The sequence below is a fragment of the Sceloporus undulatus genome, chromosome 3 (assembly GCF_019175285.1).
Source record: "Sceloporus undulatus isolate JIND9_A2432 ecotype Alabama chromosome 3, SceUnd_v1.1, whole genome shotgun sequence".
In the NCBI taxonomy this organism is placed as follows: domain Eukaryota; kingdom Metazoa; phylum Chordata; class Lepidosauria; order Squamata; family Phrynosomatidae; genus Sceloporus; species Sceloporus undulatus.
Genome location: NC_056524.1, coordinates 62542739 through 62569020, shown reverse-complemented (window position 1 = coordinate 62569020; position 26282 = coordinate 62542739). Strand labels below are relative to the sequence as shown.

Here is a 26282-nt window from a genome sequence, read left to right as displayed (position 1 = left end):
TAATAGTAACCTCTATATGTCCATGCCCAAACATTTAGAGAGCAATGCGACTATTTCTTCAGCATCCCACTCCCTCAATTCAGAATAAAATCAGAAATTTCAAAACTAGGAAACCTGCATATTCTTTCCCAATAATTTTTTAATAGTGACATATGCTTCAGAGTTACTTTCCCATGCTTTCTACATAGCTTCTGCAGTCTGATAAGGAGGATGCCCTCATTGCCATTGTTTTGGAGGTTTCTGGAAGTAAAAGGAAGACAGTATGGAATTCCAGATAACAGACTGGCATGATATGTTCAAAGAGCAACTACATGGCTTTCAGTTATCTTTCTCTCACAGAGGTAGGCAACTGCTGTAAGTATGGGAGGGAGTAGTTTTTGCCACTGCAGCGGCCATTTATCAGCTGAAGATAAACCATAAGTGACAGAGTTTTTCATCCTTTTTTTAAATTTTAGGGGGATGAGGGCTGCTTAGGTTGTCTGGAAAAAAAAATTATTATTATTATTATTATTATTATTATTATTATTATTATTATTATTATTATTATTATTATTATTATTATTTTACAAATCTTTGAGCCAGCCTGTAGGCTTTGGGCAGGTGGGGCAACCTGGGAGATAACAAAAAAGCCTGTGAGGGCTGCACTCTCCCCACCCCAGCCTGCTCTCAGAGATTAAAAGGAAATTGGGGTCCTCCCTGGAAGACTTTGTGTGCTTGTTGTGACAGCTGGTCAGCCACTGTATGAACAGACTGTTGAACTATACAGTCCTTTGATTTGATCCAACGTGGATGTACATGTACCGTATATATTCAACTATAAGTTGGCCTCATGGTATAAGTCGAGGGCAGGTTTTGGGGCCAAAATTATGGATTTTGATATGACCCGTGGATAAGTCGAGGGTAAAACCTAGAGGCATATAGTGCAAAGGAAAATGATGCCAAAGAATTTATAAAATTCTGGCAGGCATAACTGTTTAATAATAATAATTATTATTATTATCCCTCCCCTCTGTGCGACACAACCCAGGCGGTTTACAAGATTAAAACATACATTCCCATATCCCACAATCCCATAATTTGTGTTTATCTGAAAGGCTAGATGCATGAGAGAGTAGATGGGATCCATGCTTCTTATTCATGCTCCCAGGATGGACTAAGTTCTCAACTTTTACCACTCTATTTAGAGAAAGAGGATGGCTCCTTTATATAAAAAGTACAGGACTTACATTGACCCATGGATAAGTCGACCCAGGTTTTTGTGGTCAATTTTTTGACTAACATGAGTATATACAGTATATGTTTCATGTTGGGGACTCTTGCTTCAAGTGATACTTAAAGGTCACCCCCAAAAGAGTAGGTATACTTGGAATAGTAGATAGAATAGTTATTATCTTCTAGATTTTGATGGTTTTTTAACTCCCCTTTTAGAAAGCTGTTTGTTCTAAAAGTTCCAAAACTGTGTATGTCTGTGGGAGACTGAAAGAAAGATACTGTTTAAAATGTATTACCTCATCTGTATCTTGTATATTGCTGTCAGCATTTGTATTCCTGTGAGAAGCTTTTGGAAAAGCATTCCTTCTAAATTTCAAGAAGAAAGCATTGGATTATGACTAAGTGTCCCCAGAGGTCCTTCTTTGTACACCTCCAGTTTAATTCAGGAGAGAGAGAGAGCGGACCATTCACTACTGCTGTGGTCCTTAGTTTTACAAGGTTGAATTAAGTAATTCACAGTCAGTCCCTTTTAAGGTGATTTTCCATCTTGTTTGCAGACAGAGCGTAAATTGATTCTCCACTAATAAATAAGATCTGAGTCTATAAATGTTTATCAGAGTTGGATTTATGCAGTTGCATTAGTATGATTAACTTTAATAGCCATGCACAGCAAAGATAAAAGATTTGACTGTGTATAAGGTGAGGTATTTTTTCCTCCCTATTTGGGCTGCCCTCTGTTCTGTTGGTGTGCAAGCTCATTGTGGATAGAACAGTGCTTGCCAAGCTATCTGATGTGGGGGACTGCCATGTTTCACCCAGTGTGTCAGGGACCTATACCATATTTGTTCCCACTGGCTTTTTGTTTCCTGGAAGCTACAGGTACTGACAGGTGATGGACCATTACTGGTTCATGAACCATCATTTTGAGTAACACTAGTACTGTATAGAGCTCCAAAGTAAGAACAGTTCTAAGTAACTTTGGCCTGATACAGATGGGCAAAAAGCGCCGTCCTGGGGACGATTTAAGGTTTTTTTTTTTGAGCGCATCATTGCTATGATGTGCGGTCGCCACAACAATGCAGGGGATAAAGGGGTGGCCTTTGCCTGCCCCTTTCCCCCTGTTTGTCCAGCCCCTTCATGAATTATATAGCTCATTCTTTGTTATAAGCAGCACAGCTATTTAAGGAGCAGCTTTATCTTTCTGAAGTTATTCTCAGTGTAACATAATGTCATGTGTGTGAAAACTGTCATTAGTTAGAATGCACTCCTATAGGTTTGGGACTTTAGTCCTATAGAATTTAGTGGGATTTGCATCTGAGGCCCAAAACACACAGTCCAAAAGGTGCAGCCTCAGGCTGCTTTGGGGGAGTGGCTTGAAAATGATGCACACCCCTAGATTGGCTGGAAGCTGCTCCTGGAACCAGCAAGAAAGTGAGCAGCAAAAAGCCGCTTCTTGCCGTGGTCCATTTTGGACCACAGCAGTGGCCAGCATCAGACCTCAGCATTCAGTTGGCACGGTCCCATGTCCTGTTGAGGCTCACTCATGGCTGGAGTGTCTAGTGGCTGCTCCAAGCTGCCCATATGCTTGAACCCTGAGTTGTATGTCTTTGCCAGAATCCACTAGTGTACTATTGTAAGATCTTGCTTCTGTAGTTTCTCCCTGCCCTCCCCCCCAAAAAATGCTGAGCTGGGAAGCTTGGAAATGCTGTGTATCAGGCTTTTCGTGCCAGAGCAGGATGCACTGGGAATAAGAATGGCACAAGGATCCAATTCAACTGATCTTTGATGCGGAAGTAGCCCATTAATCTTGCTGTTACCTGGGAGCAAGTTCCATTGAGTATAATCAGAAAATAAACACAAGCAACTATTAAATATTTGTCAGTTCAGTTGGCTTGGCCACTAGTCACTTTTCAAAATCATAGCAATCCCCCCCCCCCCCCTTTGGTTAATTGAATTATTAAAACAAGTCATGAGTACACTGAGACTTATTCATTCCACTGAAGTTGACAGGCATTTGCTAATTAAGCCTTTAGCATGTTTCATATTCCACAGTTATTTCGTGAAGACAGTTTAATGTTTCTTGTCATATGGAGATGTGGATGCAATTAAGGGACATTTTAAATTGTACAGAAAGGTTTAGATCACAATCATGATTAATATAGATGTGTATAACTTCCCACAGTTCAAGTATATCCTTATGTGGCTCCTGTGTATTGGACAGGCAGCTAATGAATTTCCTATATTTACAGCTGTTGGTAGCAGATGTCAGTATGACATTTCAGTTTTAATTTAGTTAGGGCATGAAACCATGCATTCTCTTGCAGTGTATCTACAGCAAGCTGAAGAAAGCAGAATGGTTCCTAGCTTTAAAGGACATCTGCATATTATCTCCCTTGGTGAACTGATGGAATAAACCAGGACAATTCTGTTGTGCATACCTTATCTCCAGTTCTGTAATAGACCAGTTAAACTGGTTGTACCTTCCCTGTGCCCTTTCACTTTTCTCTTCACCACTATTAGCTGCTTTTAGGAAGCTAAACCATATTCACATAGCCCAATTAGGCTGCAGGAGAGGTATCAGTTCTGTTACAACCTTTGTCATCCCAGGAGGTTTCTTTTCTTAGTTGCTAAAGACTTTATTTGACCTTGGTGGCCACATACACTCCTTGCTTTTCTCTTTCTTTTTACCTCCTTTCTGCAATGTGAGAAGTTGTTCCTTTTCCCCACAGGCATCTCTGTGCCTGCATTTCACTTCACATGTGTACCTACATGCTCTGTTTACCCTTCATTGTTTTGTAATGGCTGTTAAAGCTTAAAAGAAAGCAGCATTTATTCACCTCATAAAAGTGAGTATCATTCAGATGCATCCTAAGTGTCATGAACTGCTAAACCTTTGCATCAATGAATGGTCTCTGAGCCTTTTGTAGCAGTTCCTGAAGGTCAAAACATATGCCCTTAACTTCTAAAGTTTATTTTTTCCTCCTGCACCTTTATGTTACACTCTGGTTTCTAACCCAGCTTTCCCTAACCAGGCCCTTCTGTGTTTATTAGACTACAGTTTTTTCATCCCCTGCCAGCATGTTTTTGTGGTGCGAGGGGTTGTAAGATAACACACATGGAGGTCTCCTGCTTGGAGAAAGCTATGGAGCACCTTCCATTTGGAGAGTCGATTAGCACCAACATTACTGTCATTCCAACAATGATAAAAATGTGATTGTTTACTAATGCCTTTGGGGCCTAAATGTTTTTACCCAAATGCTCACATGTACATAGTTTTAAATTGTTTTAAAACTAGTGTAACTGGTTTTGACCTGTTTTTTTTTAACTTGTAAAATTGTTTAATACTGTATTTGTTAAGCCTTGTAAAAAGAACATTAAAAGGCTTAACAAATATTAAACAATTTCACAAGTTATTGTTTACAATGTTTACTGGGTTTGGTTTTATTGGATGCTATCATGGGATTATTAGGTAGGGACAAGATATACATACAGTATTTAAATAAATACACAAGTACTCTTAACAGGCCAATGAACAGTGTATCCATGAATTAGAAGTACAGCGCGCCCGCGCCATACGCGGGCGCGCCATACGCGGCCTTGAGCATACACGCTCAAGCCGCGGGGCAGAAGGGGCAGCGGGTCCCATTCAATTGAATGGGCGCACACAGCTGTTGCACCCCGCGTGCTCCCGCGCCACTGTGCATGAGTCCCATTGTTTCCAATGGGGCTCGAGCATAGGCGGAATTCGCCTTACGCGGCGGGATCCAGAATGGATCCCCCGCGTAAGGCAAGGACGGACTGTATAACAAAATCTATCTTCTGATCTTATCTGCTGTGCTGAATTTGTTTTGTGTGTCTCCTGACTTTTTTTTTACATTTTTGATATTAGAAGCATCATCTCAATCCTACAAGAAGTATAAAACATTTTGGTTTCTAGTATCAGTGCATATTTGGGACTGTTGAACTGTATATATTAATCATGCATTTCCATTTATTAAACATACATTCTTCATTAAGGAGGATAGAGCCCTAATTATTTTCCTCAATATTTTAGCCTTTGATGCATCAGCTGTGGTGTCCTTCAGGGTCATCTTGATGGGTTGAGTGTAGGAAATATGAGCTTGCAACCTGTGGGATTTGTCCTGAGTAGGGTTTACCTATTACATCAGTTGTTAAATGGTGAGTCAATATATTGCTAAATCCCTTGACTGAATAGTCCAAGGTCGGACTGACAGTAGGATTTAGGCTGTAGTTTTGAAGTGGTTCATGTATATCATGGAGTTTGATCTCAGGAGGTGATGTTAGACGACATCCATTCCATGGGCTTTAGGTGTATCCAGTGCCTCAGGGACCAAACTTATCTACTATCCACGTGAAACTTCTGAGATATGCAATCATCTGGAGGATTAGGTGGTAGTGCCCTCAATATGCAGGTGACATGCAGTTCTTCCTCTCTTTCCATATGTTAACCCAGGAAGGTTACAGAATGCTTAAACTGGTTGGTGTTTTGGGGTGGATGAAGGTAAACAATCTGAAACCTAATATAGAAGAATTGGAGGTGTTGTGAGTAGGTATCCCACCCAGTTTGATTGGTGATGTATAACTAATCATGAATGGAGTTGTACCTTCTGAAGGATCAATTTGGACAGTCTTAATTGTTTTTAGGAAAATAAATATGAAAAGAAAGTCCAGAAGAAACCTGGAAAATTTGGGCAGGAGGAATCTTGCTGTGGGCAGATTTTCAGTTTTTCCAGTGGGAAAATGGGAAATTTGGGGGAGTTAAAAAAATAACAACAGCAACAACTCTGATACGAGATTTTCTTTACTGGAATAAGTAAAATGTGAAAAACACTTCTTAACACAAGGTTTTATCTACTGACAATGTCAGAAATGGCATAGTATGAAATTTTATGTTTTCAGATTGTATATTATGATTGTAAGACTGTAGAGCACGCATTCCTACACATATACTCAAATCCAAGATGCAGTTTTGCATCTATGGTGCCTTTCAGAAATATTCACTCCACTTTGACTTGCACATTACATTGTCTCACAACTTGGAATTGAAATGGATTTAACTGGCATTGTTACCACTTATTGTACACAAGATACTAAGCATTGTGAAAGTGCAAAATATTGTTATTGTGGAACAAAAATTGAGGAAACTAAAACAAATTGGCACTTGTTGATTGGGAAAGAACTTGGATGGGGGGACTATTACCAGCAGTGAGTTATATGACTGCTAGTGGTAGATTTGCCACATTCACCCTCCCTAGTAGCTGCTAAAACGTTTAATTATGTCCCCTTGAAATGTCATGTGATATGATATTGAAATTTGGCTTGTCACCATGTAAATACTTTTCTTCCCCTTAGAATAAAATTTTCATTATTCAGTTTTTCATTGATAAAATCTGCCAGTGCTGCTGGGGAACTCATTTATTTTTATTAAATTGTTTTTATTTTACGATCTCGGGGCAGAGAACAATTAATAAAAATGGTTTTAAAATCATGTTAAAAATCAATATAATAAAGTAGAGACACATTCCAGTTCACCAAAGCTGGCCGATACCGACAGCACTGTCTACACACTCCCCCCTCTTGTCCTGGTCCCTGTTAAAATACGCTGGAGGAACCGCACAAATGTGAAAGTGATAGTTGCTGTAACAGGAATTCAGTGGAAAGAGGTCAGCAACTCACCCAGGGCACCTCCTTCTGACCTCTGCTGCCCACCCACCAATGCTCCTTCCCTGTCCTCACACCTGTGCACTCAGCATACTAGGGGTTTTCTGGAGTTTCCAGCCTGACTGGGAACAAATGAGGGTTCTTTATACTTCTGATAATCACCATGGAGTGTGGATGGGATCCTTGTTTTGCTTGCTTTGGCTCTGTGAATAATCTAAACGGGTCTTTGTGGGAATGAAGCAAGAATATTTTCTCTGTGCAGACATGGCCTGTGTTGCCACAATTTTGACAGTTTGATAAAGTTATTTTTAATTTCTGTTTTGACAGTGTTTTGTTAGTTGATACTACCCCATCTGGAGAGAAAATAGCTGGTCAGGAGGATGAAGTTTTCCTTTGACCTTCTGTGAGGAAGACATTTTAACTAAATCTTTCTCTTCAGTCTCCTAATGTTTGAAAACCCTCCTTATACTTGGAACATCTTCTGTTGCCTTTTCCTGGTAACGTACGTCCAGACGGATTGATGTTTAACATATGTTTCCATTGTATTTATGCCAGATACGCTATGCAGACCAAATCACTGTGGTTTTATATATCTGCTGATATTGTCAATTGAGGCAGAATACTGTCTTTTGTTACTTTTATTATTGCTTACTGAGCATTGTGAGGTTATTTTGATTTTTGAAGAGACTACTATTGTGTTTCAGGACTTCCTGTGTTTTTATGACAGCAGTTCCTTTGGGAACAGTTGCATTTCCATGGACCTACCTAGAAATACAGGATTTGAAAAATTTTCTTAAAATGCAGCTCTGGTATGAAAAATCTGGATGAATGATGCATGCACAGATTATTTCAAATACATAAATATAAAAAAAAGATATGTTGAAATTGTATGTGTGGGTTCTGTTAATAGAGTGGTTGCTAGAGATGAAGATATAAACAAAGTTACTTGCATTACCAAAATATGAATTAAAATATTACAGTGGTACCCCGGGATACGAATTACCCAGCTTACGAATTTTTCGGGATACGAAAAAATCCCATAGGGATTTATTGTTTCGGCTTACGAAGGTTTTTTCGGGTTACGAAAAAACCCCGGCGCTGTTTTAAATGGAAAGGCCGCCACCGGAGGGCAGCAGAGAGCTATTTTTTCCATTAGCGCCTATGGCAGTTCGGCTTACGAAGGTTTTTCGGGTTACGAAATTAGCCGCGGAACGAATTAATTTCGTTACCCGAGGTACCACTGTATAGCTGTTTTCGGGAAAATTGGAACCATGTGTTCCCTGATCAGTTCTCTTCCATCACAAATTGACCCTACTGATGCTGTGAGGACTTTCAAATCTATCTGTTCTTTTCAGTAACTTATGCCAGAAAGTGTTAATAATAGCTGTGCATGAGAGAAAAGTTGTGTAACTTTTAATGAGTTCAGAGCTTTCTTCTGCTAAAATTCACTTAGTGAATGCAGTACAACCCCCACATCTTTGGAACCAGGACTGTCATGCTGGAGGATCTAGAAATACCTATTGGAAGAAATGCATTTCTATAGTTTTCAGTATTATTTGCAGTTTCAAATTTCCACTGTTAATGTATCCTCCATAGATATGGCAATAGTAGTAGTAGTACTGTAGTAATATTTATTTATATCCTGCTTCTCCTGAAGATCAAAGTGGCTAACAGTAAAAGCATTCATAAAATACAGTAATCACTTCTACCATTGTATCCCATTGTATATCCTTGCTGCTTTGGAGCATGTCACTGTTGTATAGACAGTCTTTAAGGTAGTAGCTTCAAAATGGTAGGTCATAAAAAGAAGCACACAGAAAATGTGAAGGTCTGGGGAGAAAACAGGAACAATCAGGGGGAAAAACTTCACAGGTTTTTCTATGTTTTCCTAAAAACATTTTTTAAAATTCTTTGGGAAAATGGGGAAAATATTATGAAATATGTTCTTTCTGAATGATGATTGGAATTTTTAATACAATATGTTCATATATTTATTCCCACCGAAATTACAATCTCACAAAGGTTAGGGTCTCAGCAGTCCTGCAGAAGTGGGGGGGGGTAGCAATATAGACCTGCTATTGTTTTTTCCTCAGAGAACACTTTTCTAGGCATCTGTAGGTCCTCCGGTGCAATTCTAGAATCATGCTGGACAATGTGAAGATGCCGAGAGAAGCATCTGTAGATCCTCCAGCATGACTGTATGGTCAGCTAGTGAAAAATGTTTAACATACAGTTGTGTTGGGGGAAATTACAGATAGCTAGAGAGAACTTTTTTTCTCCAGCAGCAGCGACTAATACAGTTATCTGCAAGTAATCCGCAAATACTTAACCCACAAATGGGGAGTGGTGACTGTATTTCTAAAAATTATGTAATAGAAATACTTTGTTTAAACTGTGTACATACAGATCATTGCTATTCTTGATCTTCGTTTCCTTTTCTCAATACTTTTTATTGGAATGAGTGCACTCCAGGGTACCTGGAGGACCGCCTCACCCCGTACAATCCGCCCCGCGCACTTCGATCTTCTGGGCAGCTATTGTTAAGAGTTCCAGAGGTGAAATATAATTCCACCTCCAGGAGGGCCTTCTCCATCTCAGCCCCCAACCTCTGGAACGCGCTGCCCTTTGAGCTCCGCTCAACCACCTCCCTAGCCCAATTCAGGAAGGGGCTAAAAACCCATTTATTCGAACAAGCCTACCCTGACCAGTAATTCTCCCCCCCCCACATGTCAGCATGCCAGCATTGTTTCTGCCGACATGTAAATTTTTTATTTTTATTATTTTTATTGTATTGTTCTTAATGTATGGTTCTGTTATTTATATTGTTATCTCTTGTTGTTCACCGCCCTGATTTTCAGAAGGGCGGTATATAAATAAAATTTTATTATTATTATTATTATTATTATGTGTAATAGAAGAAATGAAAGAATTTTCTTTGTTTTTCACAGCTCAGTGGGTTCTGTTTTTATTGTTTGTTTGTTTGTTTGTCTGTTTGTAGTACACAGGCAAAACAAAAAAGGTGCCAAAAAAAAGAGTATGAATCAGAGTGGTGGTCCATGGAGAGTTTTTAGAAAAGTAAGGGCTAGTCAACATTAGGGACAAAGGTCTGAATGGATTTCTACCTCTTCTGGAACCATCCTGCATACCCTTTTCACCACAAGGCCATTAGGTAGATTGCCTACACTACCTGGCTGTCCCCACAACGTTTCCTGGGTCTTCCACTGCTGTTCCTGCTGTCTGTGCCCCCACAACTGCTGCTACCTTCAAACCTTGTCTAGGGCCATTTCCCAGCCTTAACAGTGAGGTTTTTGCCTCCTCCTCAGCAGTACTGGCTCCTCTGGTACATGTGATCTAGGCACCTTATCAGACCTTAGTGAGTGGCTGCAAACCACTGGCACTGCTGAGGGAGAAAAACTTCATCATTGAGGCTGGGAACTGGCCCGGACATTGAAATGGTGGTGGTTTAAAAATTAGCAATAAGGTAGGATACCCCAAATCTTGGGTGGATAGGGCCATACATCATATGGTCTTATCACCCCAGATTTGGGGGAAGTGTGGGTTTTTAAAGGTTTTTTTTTAAGCAATGTAAACAAGCCTTAAGAAACAGTTGTATCCACTTAGCACAAATATGGTACCAGTGCCTGACATACTGGAAGAGAAATGCAAATCCCCACATCAGATAGCTTAAAAAGCACTGCCTTACAGTTCAGGTGTTCTTAGTAGTTAAGGATTTTGTGGTTCCATTTGTAACAAAAAATGAAATTGAACATTCAGTTGGTAATAATTTTTTGAATCAACTGTACCTTTGTATTAAAAACATAATTTTATGCCAAACCAAACTATATGTAATATGTGTAAAGTTCATGAAGTAACAAAGTAACTGTAACTTAAAAATTTTCACAAAAAAAAAAAAACAGGAAAAATGGATGCCTGACTTCCAAATTTCTGGAGAATTTGCTTCTCTAATATGGCTTTAAAATAACCTTGAAATCTTAGAGAGCTGCTGTCCATTTGCACATTATAATATTGAGCTAGATGGATAAACATTCTGACCTTCTCTACTTTTTCTTATGACCTTAAGAGTCTAGTTCTTGTCTATTACAATACCAGAGAGATGAATGTGGTTTGGCAGCCCCTTGGTTTTTCTGTTTGCTGAAGTGATAAAGGCCCATCAACAGCTGATGTAGCTCAAAATTAGAAAATAATAATAACCTCCTCCTCCTCCTCCTTCTTCCTGTTATACTGAATGAGAATTGTGATGAACTGTTTTGGTTTTAGCATGTTGTCTGCTCTCCTAAGCATATCCCACTTTTACTGCTTTCTGTTCTTTCAGATTATGCTTGTAAAATTATGTAATCATATCTACCTATTCTTCCTAGGTGCCTACTGATGGGAATGCTGGCCTGTTGGCAGAACCACAAGTGGCCATGTTTTGTGGCAAATTGAATATGCATATGAATGTTCAGAATGGGAAATGGGAATCAGATCCTTCTGGATCCAAGAGCTGCATGGGCACAAAAGAAGGCATTTTGCAGTATTGCCAGCAAGTAAGTTTCTGGTTATTAAAGTTATTTTTCAAAAACTGAAGAAAAAATCACCAACAAGGATGTAAAAATCTCTTACACCATTAAAAAATGAATTCTTATCTAGTGATGTGATTTATTTCCCCCTTAACCTGTCTCCTTCCCTGTTTTCTTACCATTTCTTGAAAATTTATCTGGTTCAAATTGTGACCACTGAGTTTGTAAAAGGCATTTGGTCTGTAGAGACTAATTGTTGACATAGTTCTTCTGAAGAAGTGCTGCTCTTTAATCTGGAGTCTAGTTCATGTCATTCTAATACTCAGAGATGGAGATAAGGTACTCTTTGTGCCATAATGCAACACGGTGTGTCAAGACTAAGCTTATTACTTTCTCTTATACACAGAAATGTATGCTGGTATCCTGCATGATGTTACCCTCGCAAAGCAGGCCAATAAAAACAGTTTATTGTCCACAGGCTAATATTTTAGAAGAGTCCAAAGTGGTGATGGTTATTTGGGCATTGCAGTGAAGCATAAAAATGTTACTTTTGCCAGCTATCATGGCCAGCTCATATGAAGCTAAATATAAATAGCTATTTTTAAAAAGGGTGTCTCATGAAAATGATAATTCAGATTTTTAAGGTTTGTCCTTGAATCCTTACCTTTCCAACAACAAACAAGTTCTTTGTGCTCTGATTTTGATTTTTCATTTATATGGGTAGAAGTTATATTAAACGAAATACTTCTGAATATAATTCAAAGACATGTTAATCCATGCTAATCAATTTTAGTCTGAATCATTATGCAAAAGGACCTTGTAGCAGCATCTTTGAGACTAACTAAGACTAATTAATTAACAGATGATAATAATAAAACTGCACCAGTAATTTGAAATAAGTGCAAATTATCAGAATAAATTGTGGTAATGTTGGCTCAAAACCATCTTTTTTAACAAAATGCTTTACCTGAGGCTCTTCTCCTCTCTGTATTAATCTCATGCTAACCACTGCAGCACATTGGCTCTGCAGTTTTTGATTACCGGGAATCATCCAAAATAAAATTTGCAATTCATGGCAACATTTAATTGCAGTGTCCAGTTGAAAAGAAAATGCTGAGTGGATATCTTGTGATCATTTTTAGAAGGTACTGAATAAATTTGATCAAAGGCTAGATACCCATCTATTTTTCTTCTGGTCTTTGCTGCTTCTTAGGAAAGAGGAGTTATTAAAGAAATACACCTCCCTTTAAAGAAGGATGGACTGTTTTTGACTTTTGATCTACATATGGCTTTTAATACAGTTTTTCTGACCTTTTATTTCTCTCATCGCCACCCTCCTAATTAGAAAAACTATAGAAAGAAAAGTGAAGTCTCTGAAAGTGGCAGTTCACCTTTTCAGTAGATCACAGTGTTTGTTTTTGAAAAACAGAAGTGGTTTTACCAACCACCCCCTTCTGCCAGTCTGTTCTGCAGAAAAATGACCCTTCCTGACTTGACAAAGTGGTCCATCCTGTGCTAAACTCTATAAGCAGGTCTCAGGAAGAATGAACAGCTGTGTGGGAGTCATTTTGACTGCAGCAGCAGACAAAAATTATCAAAAGTTGTAATTTCTGATATTGAACAATGGATAAATGGATACAGATCACTATTTTCCTTGTGGGTGCATTTCAGAATCCTTTCTAGCCACAGCCAGGAAAGGTGAATTAATGTGTGCTCTGATTGTATGGTTGACTTTTCTGTAATCTGAAATTATGTTTTAAATATGAGGTATCAGATTGTGGAATATTGCACACAGTAGGATGTAGTCTGAATTGGGGAATTGGTGTGAATAGTGCCTAAAACAGTAACTACATTCAAATCAAATTTAGCCAGACACAGCATATTTTATATTTTCACTCCCCTGGTTATTTTGAATGTAATTGTTGACATCTGAGAGGCTGTGGTAACAGATCGATACTTATATTAAAAATTGAACTACCAAGACAGGGAAGCTGGAATTCTTCTTCGTGGTCTCTGCGAATCACACAAATGGGTTATTTCTGCGCATGCGCAGCAAACTCGGAAACTTCTAGAATCTCTGGGCAGAAAGTCATGTAACTTTCTGCAGTCTCTTTGCAACTTTTTGGCGGTAGCCCCGCCCATCCCGTATATAAGCCCCTGGTGGCCCGCTCTCCTTCAGTTCCTTCATTCCGCCGCGCAAGCAGCTCGAGGAACTGCGCTCTGTTGTACCGTCTTAGAATCTCTGACCAATTGAACATTTGACCAACGGACTGGACTTGACTATTCTTTGGATTACGTTTGGACTCGTTCTGTTATCTCCTCTCTCGTTCAGACCACGGACCGGCCTTGACCACTCCTCGAAGCCCTGCTTGTCGGAGAGGTACTACCCCTGACCTAATGGCTTCTTTCAAGCAATGTATAAATTGCGGGGTCAAATTCCCCATGTCGGACGGCCACGACAAATGCATCCTGTGCCTGGGGGAGGGCCACGTCCCGGGATCTTGCAAGCACTGCAAGGCCATGACGGCTCAGGCCCTAAAAAATAGAGACCAAAAACTTAAGGCGTCTCTATACGACAAGGTCTTTAGACCTACAACATCCGAGACTCAGCCGTTCACTTCTGAGGCCCCAAAGACAAAGGCGGACAAAGCCTCAAAGAGGGCTCATCCCAACAAGCAAAAGCCCCCTAAACCACCAAAGGAGGGCCGAGACTCCAGGCGAGCTAGGTCGGCGTCCCCACCGCCAAAGACTAGACGCAAGGGCCCACCGAGCACCGTGTCGGTGCCTCCACCGGATCCCCGGCCCGTGACGACTCCCATCCCGGAGCTTTCCTCTGGATCGGCACCTCCGCCCCTAGAGCCGAGGGTTTTGATCTCTTCGCACCTCACCGTCCAGGAGCCAGATTTGCAGATAGTTAACCTGGACAACTCATCGGAGTCCGAGGGCGAAATACCGGACTCAGATGCACCAATTTCACCACAGAGACAGAGGCAACTGTCTCCATCACCATCCCGTTCTAGACGGGGCAGAATTTCACCAACCCGTGCTAGACGAGACAAGTCTCCACCTCCGATAAGAGACAGGGCCACATTGGGAACTGAGGCCGACGAAGCCCTCGACAAGGGCCGCCGGGACCGCTCCCCATCATATGACCAACTGGATAAGGCCCTTTTTGATACTTACCCTGACCTCATCTACGACTACCAGACTGGTCAGTATTTACTCCCAGTAGATGCAGACCATCTCCGCCGGAGGATTCCCGGCCCGACTAGAGTGAGGCCTCACTCTCCGCAATGCCGTCCCATCCGTGAGAGGTGGAAGAGCCTATAAGACGTCCTTCTCCAATCAGAGAGCCGTCACCTGTAAGCCGCAGAGACAGCAGGTCTCCTTTGGGGTCCCGCTCCCGATCTGTGTCACCATCTATCCAGCTGGACCCGGAACAGCCCTTGGCCTTTGGTTTACCAGATGTTCCATCTCCTACCGACGATGTCCGCGCCTTCTCTGATAAGATTATCAGAATGGCCGACACACTCAAGTTAGAGGTGTCCCATCCGGACGACGACGCCCTCGATCCGGTGGAACGCCGGATCCATGGTTGTGCTCCCGCTCCACCATCCCTGGCGTTCTTACCATCCCTAGAAAAAATCGCCAAGAGATCGTGGGACACGCCAGCGTCTATAGCTTCTACGTCCAGGAAGATAGAGAACCTGTACAGGGTTACTCCTTCAGGAATTTCCTGACAGTAAGGGCTGTTCGACAGTGGAACACACTTCCTCGGAGTGTAGTGGAGTCTCCCTCCTTGGAGGTCTTCAAACAGAGGCTGGATGGCCATCTGTCGACGATGCTTTGATCTGGATTTCCTGCATGGCAGGGGGTTGGACTGGATGGCCCTTGCGGTCTCTTCCAACTCTATGATTCTATGATTCTATGATTCTATGACCGGCTTGGCTGTTCAATCACCCCAAACCTAATTCGGCAATAGTGGAAGGCTCTCAAACCTCCTTTGCTGCTCGTCCCTCCTCTTCACCTATGGACAAGGAGAGTAAAAAGATTGACGGTTTGGCGAAAAATTTTTACGCCTCAGCCTCCCTCGACATAAAAATTGCCAACTATGCGGCCTGTATGGGAGCTTATGTTCAGCTCCTCATGGAACGGATGGACCCCGTCATCAATGATCTCCCAGATGACAAAAAGAGGATCTTGACAGCGATTCGGAATGAGGTTCACTCCGTTGGAGGCCAGCAGATCATCTCGGCGAGACATTCCACGGATTGCTCCTCCAAAATTCTTTCGGGCTCCGTGGCTCTTCGACGCTATGCCTGGCTGCGTTCATCTGATCTAACCCCACAGGCCAAAGCTGCGATTGAGGACATGCCTTTCGATAATTCCGGCCTGTTCAATAAAGAGACTGATGAAAAGCTGAGCTTTAGGTACAGAATGAAAACAGCAGCCAGAAAGCACGGCATGTCTGCCTCCAGCTCTAGACCTCAAAGGCAACGCTACAGTGGCCAACGTGGATGGTTCCATCACGGTCAACAACGCTCCCACCAGCCGGAACGACAGTTCCAGCCCCAGGACCCTGGTCATCAAGGCGGCTGGCCTCGTTCTCCTTCCCATCAAGACCGTTGCCAACAACCTCAAAACCGTTACCAGCAGGGCTACAAAAAGAAAGACATCAGAGGCAAGAAAAGGTTCTCCTGCGCACTTCGTCACTTCCCCGGCAAACAGCCTACAGCCCTTCTTTAAAACCTGGGCATCCATCACTACTGACTCTTGGGCCCTTAACATAGTTCGAGCAGGTTATGCCCTAGAGTTTTCTCAGCTCCCCACTACCGGAGCCATTATTACCACCGTCCCCTCGGACACCCTTCTCGATGAAGTGCGCTCTCTCCTGGACAAGGGCGCTATCGAGCCCGTACACCCTTCACAGGCCCAATACTGCTTCTTTTCTAAGTACTTTATTGTCCCTAAAAAACCTGAGGGCCTTAGGCCTATTTTGGACTTGCGAGCACTAAATTCCTTCATAGTCTACAAACGCTTCAGGATGGTAACTCTCGCTTCTATTTTACCACTCTTACAGAAGGACTCCTGGTTCGCTACGCTCGACCTGAAGGACGCCTATTTTCATATTTCGATACGAGACAGTCATCAAAGATTCCTCGCCTTTACCGTCGGAACAGATTTCTTTCAGTACAAGGTCCTTCCGTTCGGTCTGTCTTCGGCGCCGAGGGGCTTCACGAAATGCATGGCCCCCGTCGTGGCTTATCTTCGTCAGCATGGTATCGTAGTCTTCCCTTACCTGGACGACTGGCTGTTCACTGCACCGTCAAAAGAGTCCCTCCGCCATCAAATGGACTTTGCACAAAGTCTTCTCACATCACTGGGCCTTCGAGTCAATCTCGAAAAATCACATTTGACTCCGTCCAGACAGATCGACTTTATAGGAACACTATTGGACTCAGAGTCAGCCAAAGCCTACCTCCCGCTATCCAGATTTCAAACTCTGGCAACGGCTATACGGGCTTGCCTACGATACAGACACTTACCAGCCCGTGTGGTGCAAGTAGCAATGGGTCATCTAGCCTCCACAACCTTTGTTACACCTTGGGCAAGACTCCACCTCAGACCAGTACAGTCTTGGTTCCTCTCAGTCTTCGATCCCGTGAGGGACCGACCAGGAAAGATTCTCACCATCCCAAGAAGGGTCCAGTCTTCCCTGAGATGGTGGCTCCAGCCAAACAACGTCTGCTCCGGTATGCCCTTCACTCCTCCCCAACCAGAGATAACTCTGACTACAGATGCATCTCTGCAGGGATGGGGAGCCCACGCGGTGGGTCTGACCGTCAAAGACAGGTGGACCCGCAAGGAGTCCAACCTCCACATCAACGCACTAGAGATGCTGGCGGTGGAAAAATCACTAAGAGCGTTTCAGAATCTGCTCTCCCACAAAGTGGTACTCCTCCTAACAGACAACACCACGACCATGTATTACCTCAACAAACAAGGAGGTATGAGATCAAGGACTCTCTTACGCATCACACTTCGAATCTGGGAATGGTGCATTTGACACAACGTCATGCTCCAATGCATTCATCTTCCAGGAGACGAAAACGACTTGGCAGACCAGCTGAGCAGATCTCAGACGACATGCCACGAATGGAAACTACACCCAGACGTAGTCTCCTGCCTTTTCCAGCACTGGGGCACGCCGTCGGTGGACCTATTTGCTTCCCCCAGCAATGCCCAACTGATCAGTTACTGTTCACGGGTTCGTGCACCAGGCTCTCTGGGAAACACCTTCCAATTTCAATGGACAAACCGCTTCCTGTACGCGTTCCCCCCCTTTCCACTGGTGACCAGAGTACTAGCTAGCAAAGATGCTAATGGACTCCACGGATGCAATTCTGATCACTCCGTGGTGGCCCAGGCAACCATGGTTTGCCCCTCTGCTCCAACGGGCCCAAGACCATCTTCGCCTACGGCACCGGGCCGACCTACTCTCCCTCCACGACGGACAAGTTCACCATCCAGAGATGCATTCTCTCCCATTGGTGGCATGGAGGATTCGATCTTGACTTCTCTTCCACCAGGCGTACAGGACATAATTAGGGCAGCTCAGAGACCATCTACCCACTACTTGTTTCAGAACAAACCTTCTCTATTTAGAAATCCCCTCATAAAGAGATTTCTAAGGGGATTTAATAATTTGCACCCACCTGTGCTAAACCCTCCACCGCAGTGGAGCTTGGACATTGTTTTGGCTCGATTAGTATCTAAGCCGTTTGAACCTCTAGCCACCATGGACTTGAGACTCCTGACGTGGAAAACAGACTTCCTTGTAGCCATCACATCAGCCCGCCGGGCTAGTGAACTGTGCGCCCTCAGGGTGGACCAACCCTTTCTCCAATTTCATAGAGACAAGGTAGTGCTTCGTACGGACATTACTTTTTTACCAAAGGTGGTGTCTGTTTTCCATATGAACCAGGACATTGTTTTGCCCACCTTGGCTCCTAACCCGACCACGGACTATGAACGCCAGCTCCACGCCCTGGATGTCCGCAGGGCGCTGGCGTTCTATTTAGACAGAACTTCCACTTCTAGGCGTTCGGAGAGACTGTTTGTATGTTACTCTGAAGCCAAAAGAGGGCTACCTGTTTTACCACAGAGGTTCTCCAAGTGGGTGTCCAACACCATTTCCCTCTGCTACGAACTGGCGGGTAAGCCCTTATCAGGCCGGGTTAGAGCCCACGCAACAAGGGCGGTGGCAGCATCCTCAGCCTTTTTGACAGGGATCTCGCTTGAGGATGTATGTAAAGCTGCTGCCTGGTCCCAGCCATCAACATTTATCAAGCACTATAGGCTGGACGCCAGGGCCAGACATGATGCAGCTTTTGGGAGGGCAGTGTTACTCTCTGCTCTTCATTGAGACCTTTGCACTGTTAATAAATCACACAGTTGTTTGGTTTACATACTTTATTGTTGATTGTTTATTGTTCAAATTTTGACACTCCCTCCTCCACTGACTACAGCTCGCTAGTCTAACCCATTTGTGTGATTCGCAGAGACCACGAAGAAGAAGGACAGGTTGCTCACCTGTAACTGTGTTTCTTCGAGTGGTCATCTGCGAATTCACACAAACCCACCCATCCATCCCCTCAGTGTCTGCTCATTGACAACGCTTACTGCCGCGCTGATTAGCGGCTCATTCGGAACTGAAGGAGAGCGGGCCACCAGGGGCTTATATACGGGATGGGCGGGGCTACCGCCAAAAAGTTGCAAAGAGACTGCAGAAAGTTACATGACTTTCTGCCCAGAGATTCTAGAAGTTTCCGAGTTTGCTGCGCATGCGCAGAAATAACCCATTTGTGTGAATTCGCAGATGACCACTCGAAGAAACACAGTTACAGGTGAGCAACCTGTCCATCTGAATAACAAGGTCAAAAGAATCAAACAAATAGCAACAATAGAGATATTAAGGCAACTTGCTTTTTAAAAAGATGTGTGTGTGATAGAGACAGAGAGAGAGAATTGTTTGCTACAACATGCATGCTTTATATGCTGGAAGGAGGAAAGAGGAGCACGTGACGTCTCTTTGCTTCTTTATCCTGTTTGTCCTGCAATTATTCTAGCTAGCAGGACTGCACTGCAGATCAGATGCAGGGAGATTTGTGCAGGTTTTCAAATTTCCGGTTAGCAGGAAGCAGCATAATGTCAAAGTAGAGGAATTTAACTGCAGGCACACACACACACCAAAAAACCCCCACTTCAAACCCCTTAACAGTGTGTTTCTCTCACCATCTTCTTATTAGCAGACAGAATTATTTACCACTTTCCTCACCTGCTCACAATACTTTTTCAGTTAGGCTAATCTCCTTTCTCTGATATGGATGACTGCTTCTAATATTAATGAAAGATGTATCAGGCAAACAGGCAGGCCCTGTTTTTGTTTTTGTTTCTTAAAGTTCAGTTCTCTCAGACACTGAAGCACTGTTGAAGAAAATTGACTCCACAAAGTTTTTTTCATAGAAGTGTGGAACTAGGCCAAGTTCCATTATAATGTTGGTGGAGTCAAAAGCCTGTCAGTGTATTTACATTGGATGGATGAAGGGACAGCTGTGTCAGAAGCAGCAGCAGTGATGGTCCACCTTCCCCTCCCCCAAAACACATCTAGTGTGAGGTCTGTTCCTGTCTTGGTGGCTTCACACACATTTGAGGTGAGTCAGCCACAGGAAAGGAGTAGACCCAAGCAAGTCAGAGGCTAAGTCTCATTGAGGCTGCCTGTGGAATATGGAGAGGAGAAGTGGGTTTTCTTAGCTATAGCTGGTAGCAATCTCAGGGAGAATGAAGCACTTGCACCTACGCTTGTGCCGGGAGGTACAGTAACTGAGAGCCAATGTAGTGGCTTGAGCATTGGACTAGGACTTTGGAGGCCAGGGTTCAAATCCCTACTCAACCATGCAAAGCCATTTGGTGACTTGGAGCAAATCACGTTCTTTGCCATAGAGGGGGACAAAGGCAAAACCCCTCTGAACAAAACTTGCCAAGAAAACCCTGTGATAAGTTCATCATGGGCTCTCCATAAGTCAGAAACTACTTGAAGACATACAACAGTTCTATGAACATAAGGCCCCAATCAGGTTCTGGCCTAGCCTTCCTCTTTTCTTCCTGTCAGGGCTAGGCGGACATGAGTAGCCATTCCTAGAATGAGAGTTAGAGCAGCCGTTCCCTAGAACTTCATTTCATTTCAAGAGGTACAGCTTTGAGTGTTGAGTAAAGCATGCTGGGTGTGTACTCATAGCAACTATAAGAGGCTTGGAGCCAATTATCCCCTGATTGTCATTCAAGCTGTACCTGTTCCACATAGCAATTTACATTCATTGTCATCAGAAACTCTCCCAAAACAGTGAGCAGAATTGATATCACTTCCAAGCTCCCTTTTGAAAAAGACTGACAGAAATGTAGATATTTGAGGTGTGTGGAAGGGTATTTGGGGAATAACACCAATATTGAAGTCTGCCTATTAGTTTCTGGGCACAGCACAAGGTGTTGGTTATCACCTTTAAAGCCCTACATGGCTTGGGCCCAACCTATCTAAGGGATTGCCTGCTTCCATACAATCCGCCCTGTACACTCAGGTCCTCTGGGAGGAATTTACTACAGCCCTTAAAGATCAGATTGACGGCAACCCCCCGAGGACATTTTCTGCAATCGCTTCCAACTTATGGAATGGCCTGCCGGACGGGATCCGTCAAATTACCAATCTAGAGAGCTTCAAAAAAGCCATTAAGGTGGATCTCTTCCAGCAGGCCTTCCTGGAATAAAATACTCAGCCACGAATAAGACTTCCCATCTATCGAACTCTGCCCATGGTTATTATTTGGATTTTAGCATGTTAGTTTTAATTTTATACTGTTTAATCTTGTTTTAAGGGGGGCACTATGTATATATGGATGCATTTTGGCTTGTTGTACGCCGCTTTGATTGCCTGGCAAAAAGCGGGATAGAAATAAAAATTTTATTTTATTTATTATTGTGGGAGGGTGGGGGTAGTCTCATTTTTGTACATTTGGGGGCTTTATACACAGGTTTGGGGTGAAAAATCACACTGATTCTTTTTTTTAAAAAAATTAGATGGTTTGGAGAGATATGGAAAATTGGCTGGGGATCTGAGAGGCTCCAAAACTGGGCTGTGCAACACACTTTCTCTACTTCTGTTCTATTCAGTCAGATTGCTGGAGCCTACATAAAGAAGTTCAAAGCTATTTGTGGCTTATCCTGCTCTTTAGATCTATTATGTTTGTACTTATTTATTCATATTATTTGTATACAGTTTAATTTATCTGTATCAAAAATATGGTTTACAGTTTTAAAACAATGTAAAACATTGAAATACAGTTTGAAATGTTGAATATATAATTATTGAAACAGTAGCACAGAAAGCAGAACAGTAATCATTAGCTTGCACCATACCTGCTTAAACAGGCTTGTTTCAGTAGGTGCTTAAAATTGAAGTCAGTCCCTGCCTCAATTATGAAGGGGAGAGTTTATGGGTGCTACAGTAGAGATGTCCTGAATTCTTTGTGTCTCTTGGTGGCATTCAGTTGGTTGCAGAAGAATCAGTAAGGATCTCACAGATAGACTGAGCATGTGCAGGGAAGACAAGCTGCCAGGTGGCCTGCTCCTGAAGTGTTCAGGCCTTTGTAGGGCAACAACTAAAACAGTGATTCCCAACCTTCCTAATGCCGCGACCCCTTAATACAGTTCCTCATGTTGTGGTGACCCAAACCCATGAAATTATTTTCATTGCTACTTCATAACTGTAATTGAATAGGTGTTTTCCAATGGTCTTAGGCGACCCCCATGAAAGGGTCATTTGACCCCCAAAGGGGTCCCGACCCACAGGTTGGGAACCACTGAACTAAATCTTTAGGTAGCTAGGTAGCTAATAGACAAACACACCTACGTTGTAGTAGCCTGTCTTGCAACCCCTTTTGCCTCAGTGCTCAAATGCCCCTGGAATTGTACACATACAGCCTCGCATACATTGCTAGGCTGTTACATTACAATCTTATAAACATCTGCTCAAAAGTAAAATCTATTAAATTTACTAGTACTTAGTCCAAGGTAAATGAGGATAAAATCAAAGTTGTAGGCCCGGTACACACGGGCAGGAAGCAGTGTGGCGCCACCAATTCTAGGGTTCCAGAGTACACAGCACACTCTGGAACCCTAGTCTGTATGGATGCCATCATCATGGCGGCCTCCCAACCACACAGAGACCGCTATGATGATGACGCTGCTGTACAGCAACCAGATGTCACTGGCAGGAAATAGCATCAAGGCGGCACCCCTTCATGCTTGCGACGCCGCAAAAAAAAAAAAGCCGCTCTAGGTGGCTTCTTTTTTGCTGCGCATCGTTGACCTGCGGTTTGGTTGCTGCAGCAATGCTATGCAGCAAAGGGGCGGCGTTTCGCTGCCAGTGTGTACCAGCCTTAAGTTTCATACCATGTAGATTCTTATTTAAACCCCAGCTCCTTTAATTTTTCATATCAGATCCCCAAGGGACAGTATTTTCCCATTATTTTTTGCTGCAAGGTGGGTAGGAAATTAGTCCAACTTTGTTGATAGGTCTGCCTCTGCTCAAATGAGTGAACAGTCAGTTTATCTGGAAAGAAAGATAAGTGTTGGAGTAATGTTTTGTGCGGCCAGACCAAGAAAACATGTGTACCATATCAAAGCCATGTCACTGCTAATCTTAATAGCTGGCAGAAGTGTTCCTGCTGTTCTATACTTGTATGCTGCTAGAAGAATAATGTTTATGTAAATGCAGTGTTGTCATGGCCTTTTTATACATCTTAGAATTCTAGCTGGTATGTAGTATATCCAGGCCAGGAGAAAATGTATACATTTTAAAAAAATTGTGGCAGACATCAGTTAGGTCAACATAATACATTCTGGCAGAATGTCTCTGTCTGAAGTCGACTCCTGCTGGGCCACTTCTGAAACTCTGTAAGAGGGAAATGTAAAAAGAAATGGCTAAAGTCTTCACACAGATTCTTTTGTGGAACACATTTTAAATGATAAATGCTACAGTTAAATCCTGTTTTGACTGAGTTTGTCAAAATAGCAAAGATTGAAACTGAATTTTAAGAGGGTAAAGCTTGTTCAGTGTCTTAAACCTGTCAGATCCATCTGATCTTGGAAGATAATCAGGGTAAACTGGTTAGTACTTGGATGGGAGACCCTTAACTAATACCACTAATACTCAATACCTCTAATACTAATACACTCAAGTTTTTTTTAAAGAAACTGCTATTTCAAAATATTGATGAAGACATCTTTTTTAAAAAGTAGTAGATTGACAGGAGATATTCTCAAACATTATTACTTCCTCTTTGAAGCAGCCTAAACCAGTTATTTTGGTTTACAGCCTAAACCAGTTATTTCGGTTTATTTTTTATTTTTAAAAAATAGTTGTAATTGATTTTATTTGTACACTACCTTAAGATGTAAGGAATGTGGTGGCTTAGTGGTTAAGACACCAATTTGGAAGATCAGAAGATTGGAAGACTGACAGTTTGAGGCCTGAGTGCTGCATAATGGGGTGAGCTCCTGTCACTAGTCCCAGCTGCCAACCTAGCAGTTCAAAAGCATACAAATGCGAGTAGATAAATAGGTACCACTTCCGTGGGAAGGTAACAGCGTTTGGTGCAGTCATGCTGGCCACATGACTACTGGATTCATCTTCGGACAATGCTGGCTCTTTGGTTTAGCAACAGAAATTAGCATTGCCCCCTAGAGTCGATTATGACTAGACATTCATGTCAAGGGACTACCTTTACCTTTACCTTAAGATACTATGATAGGTGCCATAAACTATAGCAATGTCTTTTATTCATACTGTTGAATGCTCTCAGATATGGGAGTGTCCCTACATTTGGTAGTCCTGATAAGAAATTTCTACTCAGGACAGGAGGCTTTGATCAGAAAATAACTTGAAGAAACAGAATGGATCCCAATTGGCAAGGGGGTAATGCAAGGCAGCACTTTATCACCATATTTGTTCAGCTTGTATGCAGAAAATATCATACAAGGAACAGATTTAGAAATAGAAAAAGGTGGAGTAAAGATAGGCGGAAGGAACAACACCAAGCTAAGATATGTGAATGACACCATACTATTAGTGGAAAACATCATAAATTTGGGGAAATTACTAAGGAAGGTCAAGGAAGAAAGTGCAAAGGCAGACTTGTTGCTGAACATAAAGAAAACAAAAATAATGACAGCTGAGAATCTACAAAAAATTCTGCCTAGACAATGGGGAAATCAAAATTGTAAAAGATTTCCGGTACCTTGGATCAAGCATTGATCAGAACAGAGACTGCAGTCAGAAATCAGAAGATGACCAGGAATGTGAAAGCCAGCGATGAAAGAACTAGATGAGCTTCTCTTAAAGAGTAAAAATATACAGTAGGCCTTCCATATCCTTGGACTTACCATCCGTGGATTCTGGCATCCGCAAATGGCAAGCCCATGGGGAGGACGGAGGAGGAAGAAAGGAAGGGGAGAGAGGGGTGACGAGGAAGAGGGGGAGGAGGAGGCCACCCAGGGGATGTCTCAGCTGGGAAAGGGGCTCATCCCCTGTCACCCAAAGCCTACATCGCCTTCCCCTCTTCCTCCTCCTTTGTCACCCAGCGGGTGTGACGAGGCCTGTTAGAATTTATGATGGATTTAAATTGCTTTCTGGTAATTGTCTGTGCTGAAATTTTCTCTACCTAATGAACTGATAATTCAAACTAACCAAGGTTCAAAAACAACAGTAAGATGTCTGGGCCCGTTCTGCCATTTATAGTACATATTTGTCAATATTTTGCAAATTGTGAATGTTGAGAGGTTCGAGTAAAAATCCATAATTGTAGTGACAAGCAAAAACATGTCTGCTTACTGTCAGACACATTCAGCTCGTACTGTTTGTTTTGCCATGTTGCATACAGATTTTGATGAGGTTTAACAGCTATTTAGATAACAAGTTCAAATGTAAAGTATGTGTGTCTTACTGGAAGTCTGCTATGTGGCATTTCAAAATGTCTCACTGTGAGACTATGTTGGAGAGAAAAATTTCTCTCTCTCTTATAGTCACATCCCCTCCTCCCATACGACTAGTAATCCTATTGAATGGATACTGTAAATGCAACTGCAAAAACATTGTTTCTACACCCAGCGTGCATATACCTCTCATTCTTGCTGACTTAAAAGTAGGATATTTTCTGTGCTATACATTTCCTCTCCATTGTAGCATGAAATAACCCTAGTCCTTTCTTTTCTGTTCTTGTCTTGTTCTGTCTTGCATGCTTTCTCATTAATATCCAAGAGCTGTTTTTTTTTCTACCTGAATTCTGTGGTATGAGCATAACTACTTTTCCCCTACTGTGTTAGCAGAACAGGGAAGAGCATATAAATTAAAAAGGTTCATTTTGATTATATATATATGTGTGTGTGTGTGTGTGTGTGTGTGTGTGTGTGTGTGTGTGTATGAGAAGAAGGAACAGCATGCATTCATGCTCTTATGTTCTGGACTGTTGATTGTGGTCTGTTACATTTTATGCTGTAAATAGTACCCTTGAAACTGGAGGAAAGTAGTAAATAGTATCATTGACAATGAAAGGTCTCTGACTAAATTATGACTTTCTACTGACTTAGTCCTTAGAACTGGAGCATAGTTTTGGCGTGGCTTCTGGCTTCTTAGGATGCATGCATCATTTAAACAGCATACCTCCAAAGTGACCCAAAGCAGCTTTATTTTGGCATGTCTGTTCGGACCCTAAGTCAGTAGAAAGTCATAATTTAGTCAGAGACCTTTCATTGTCA

General features: G+C 42.4%; 1 protein-coding gene across 2 annotated transcripts in view; it reads left to right on the top strand.

Annotated features, from left to right (window-relative positions):
* LOC121925384 (amyloid beta precursor protein) overlaps positions 1–26282 on the top strand; it is a 213387-nt gene that overhangs the window by 40655 nt on the left and 146450 nt on the right. For both annotated transcript variants that reach the window (XM_042457470.1, XM_042457469.1), the window contains exon 2: positions 11274–11441. In XM_042457470.1, the coding sequence (XP_042313404.1) occupies positions 11274–11441 (168 nt within the window). The remainder of the gene's footprint in view (positions 1–11273; positions 11442–26282) is intronic.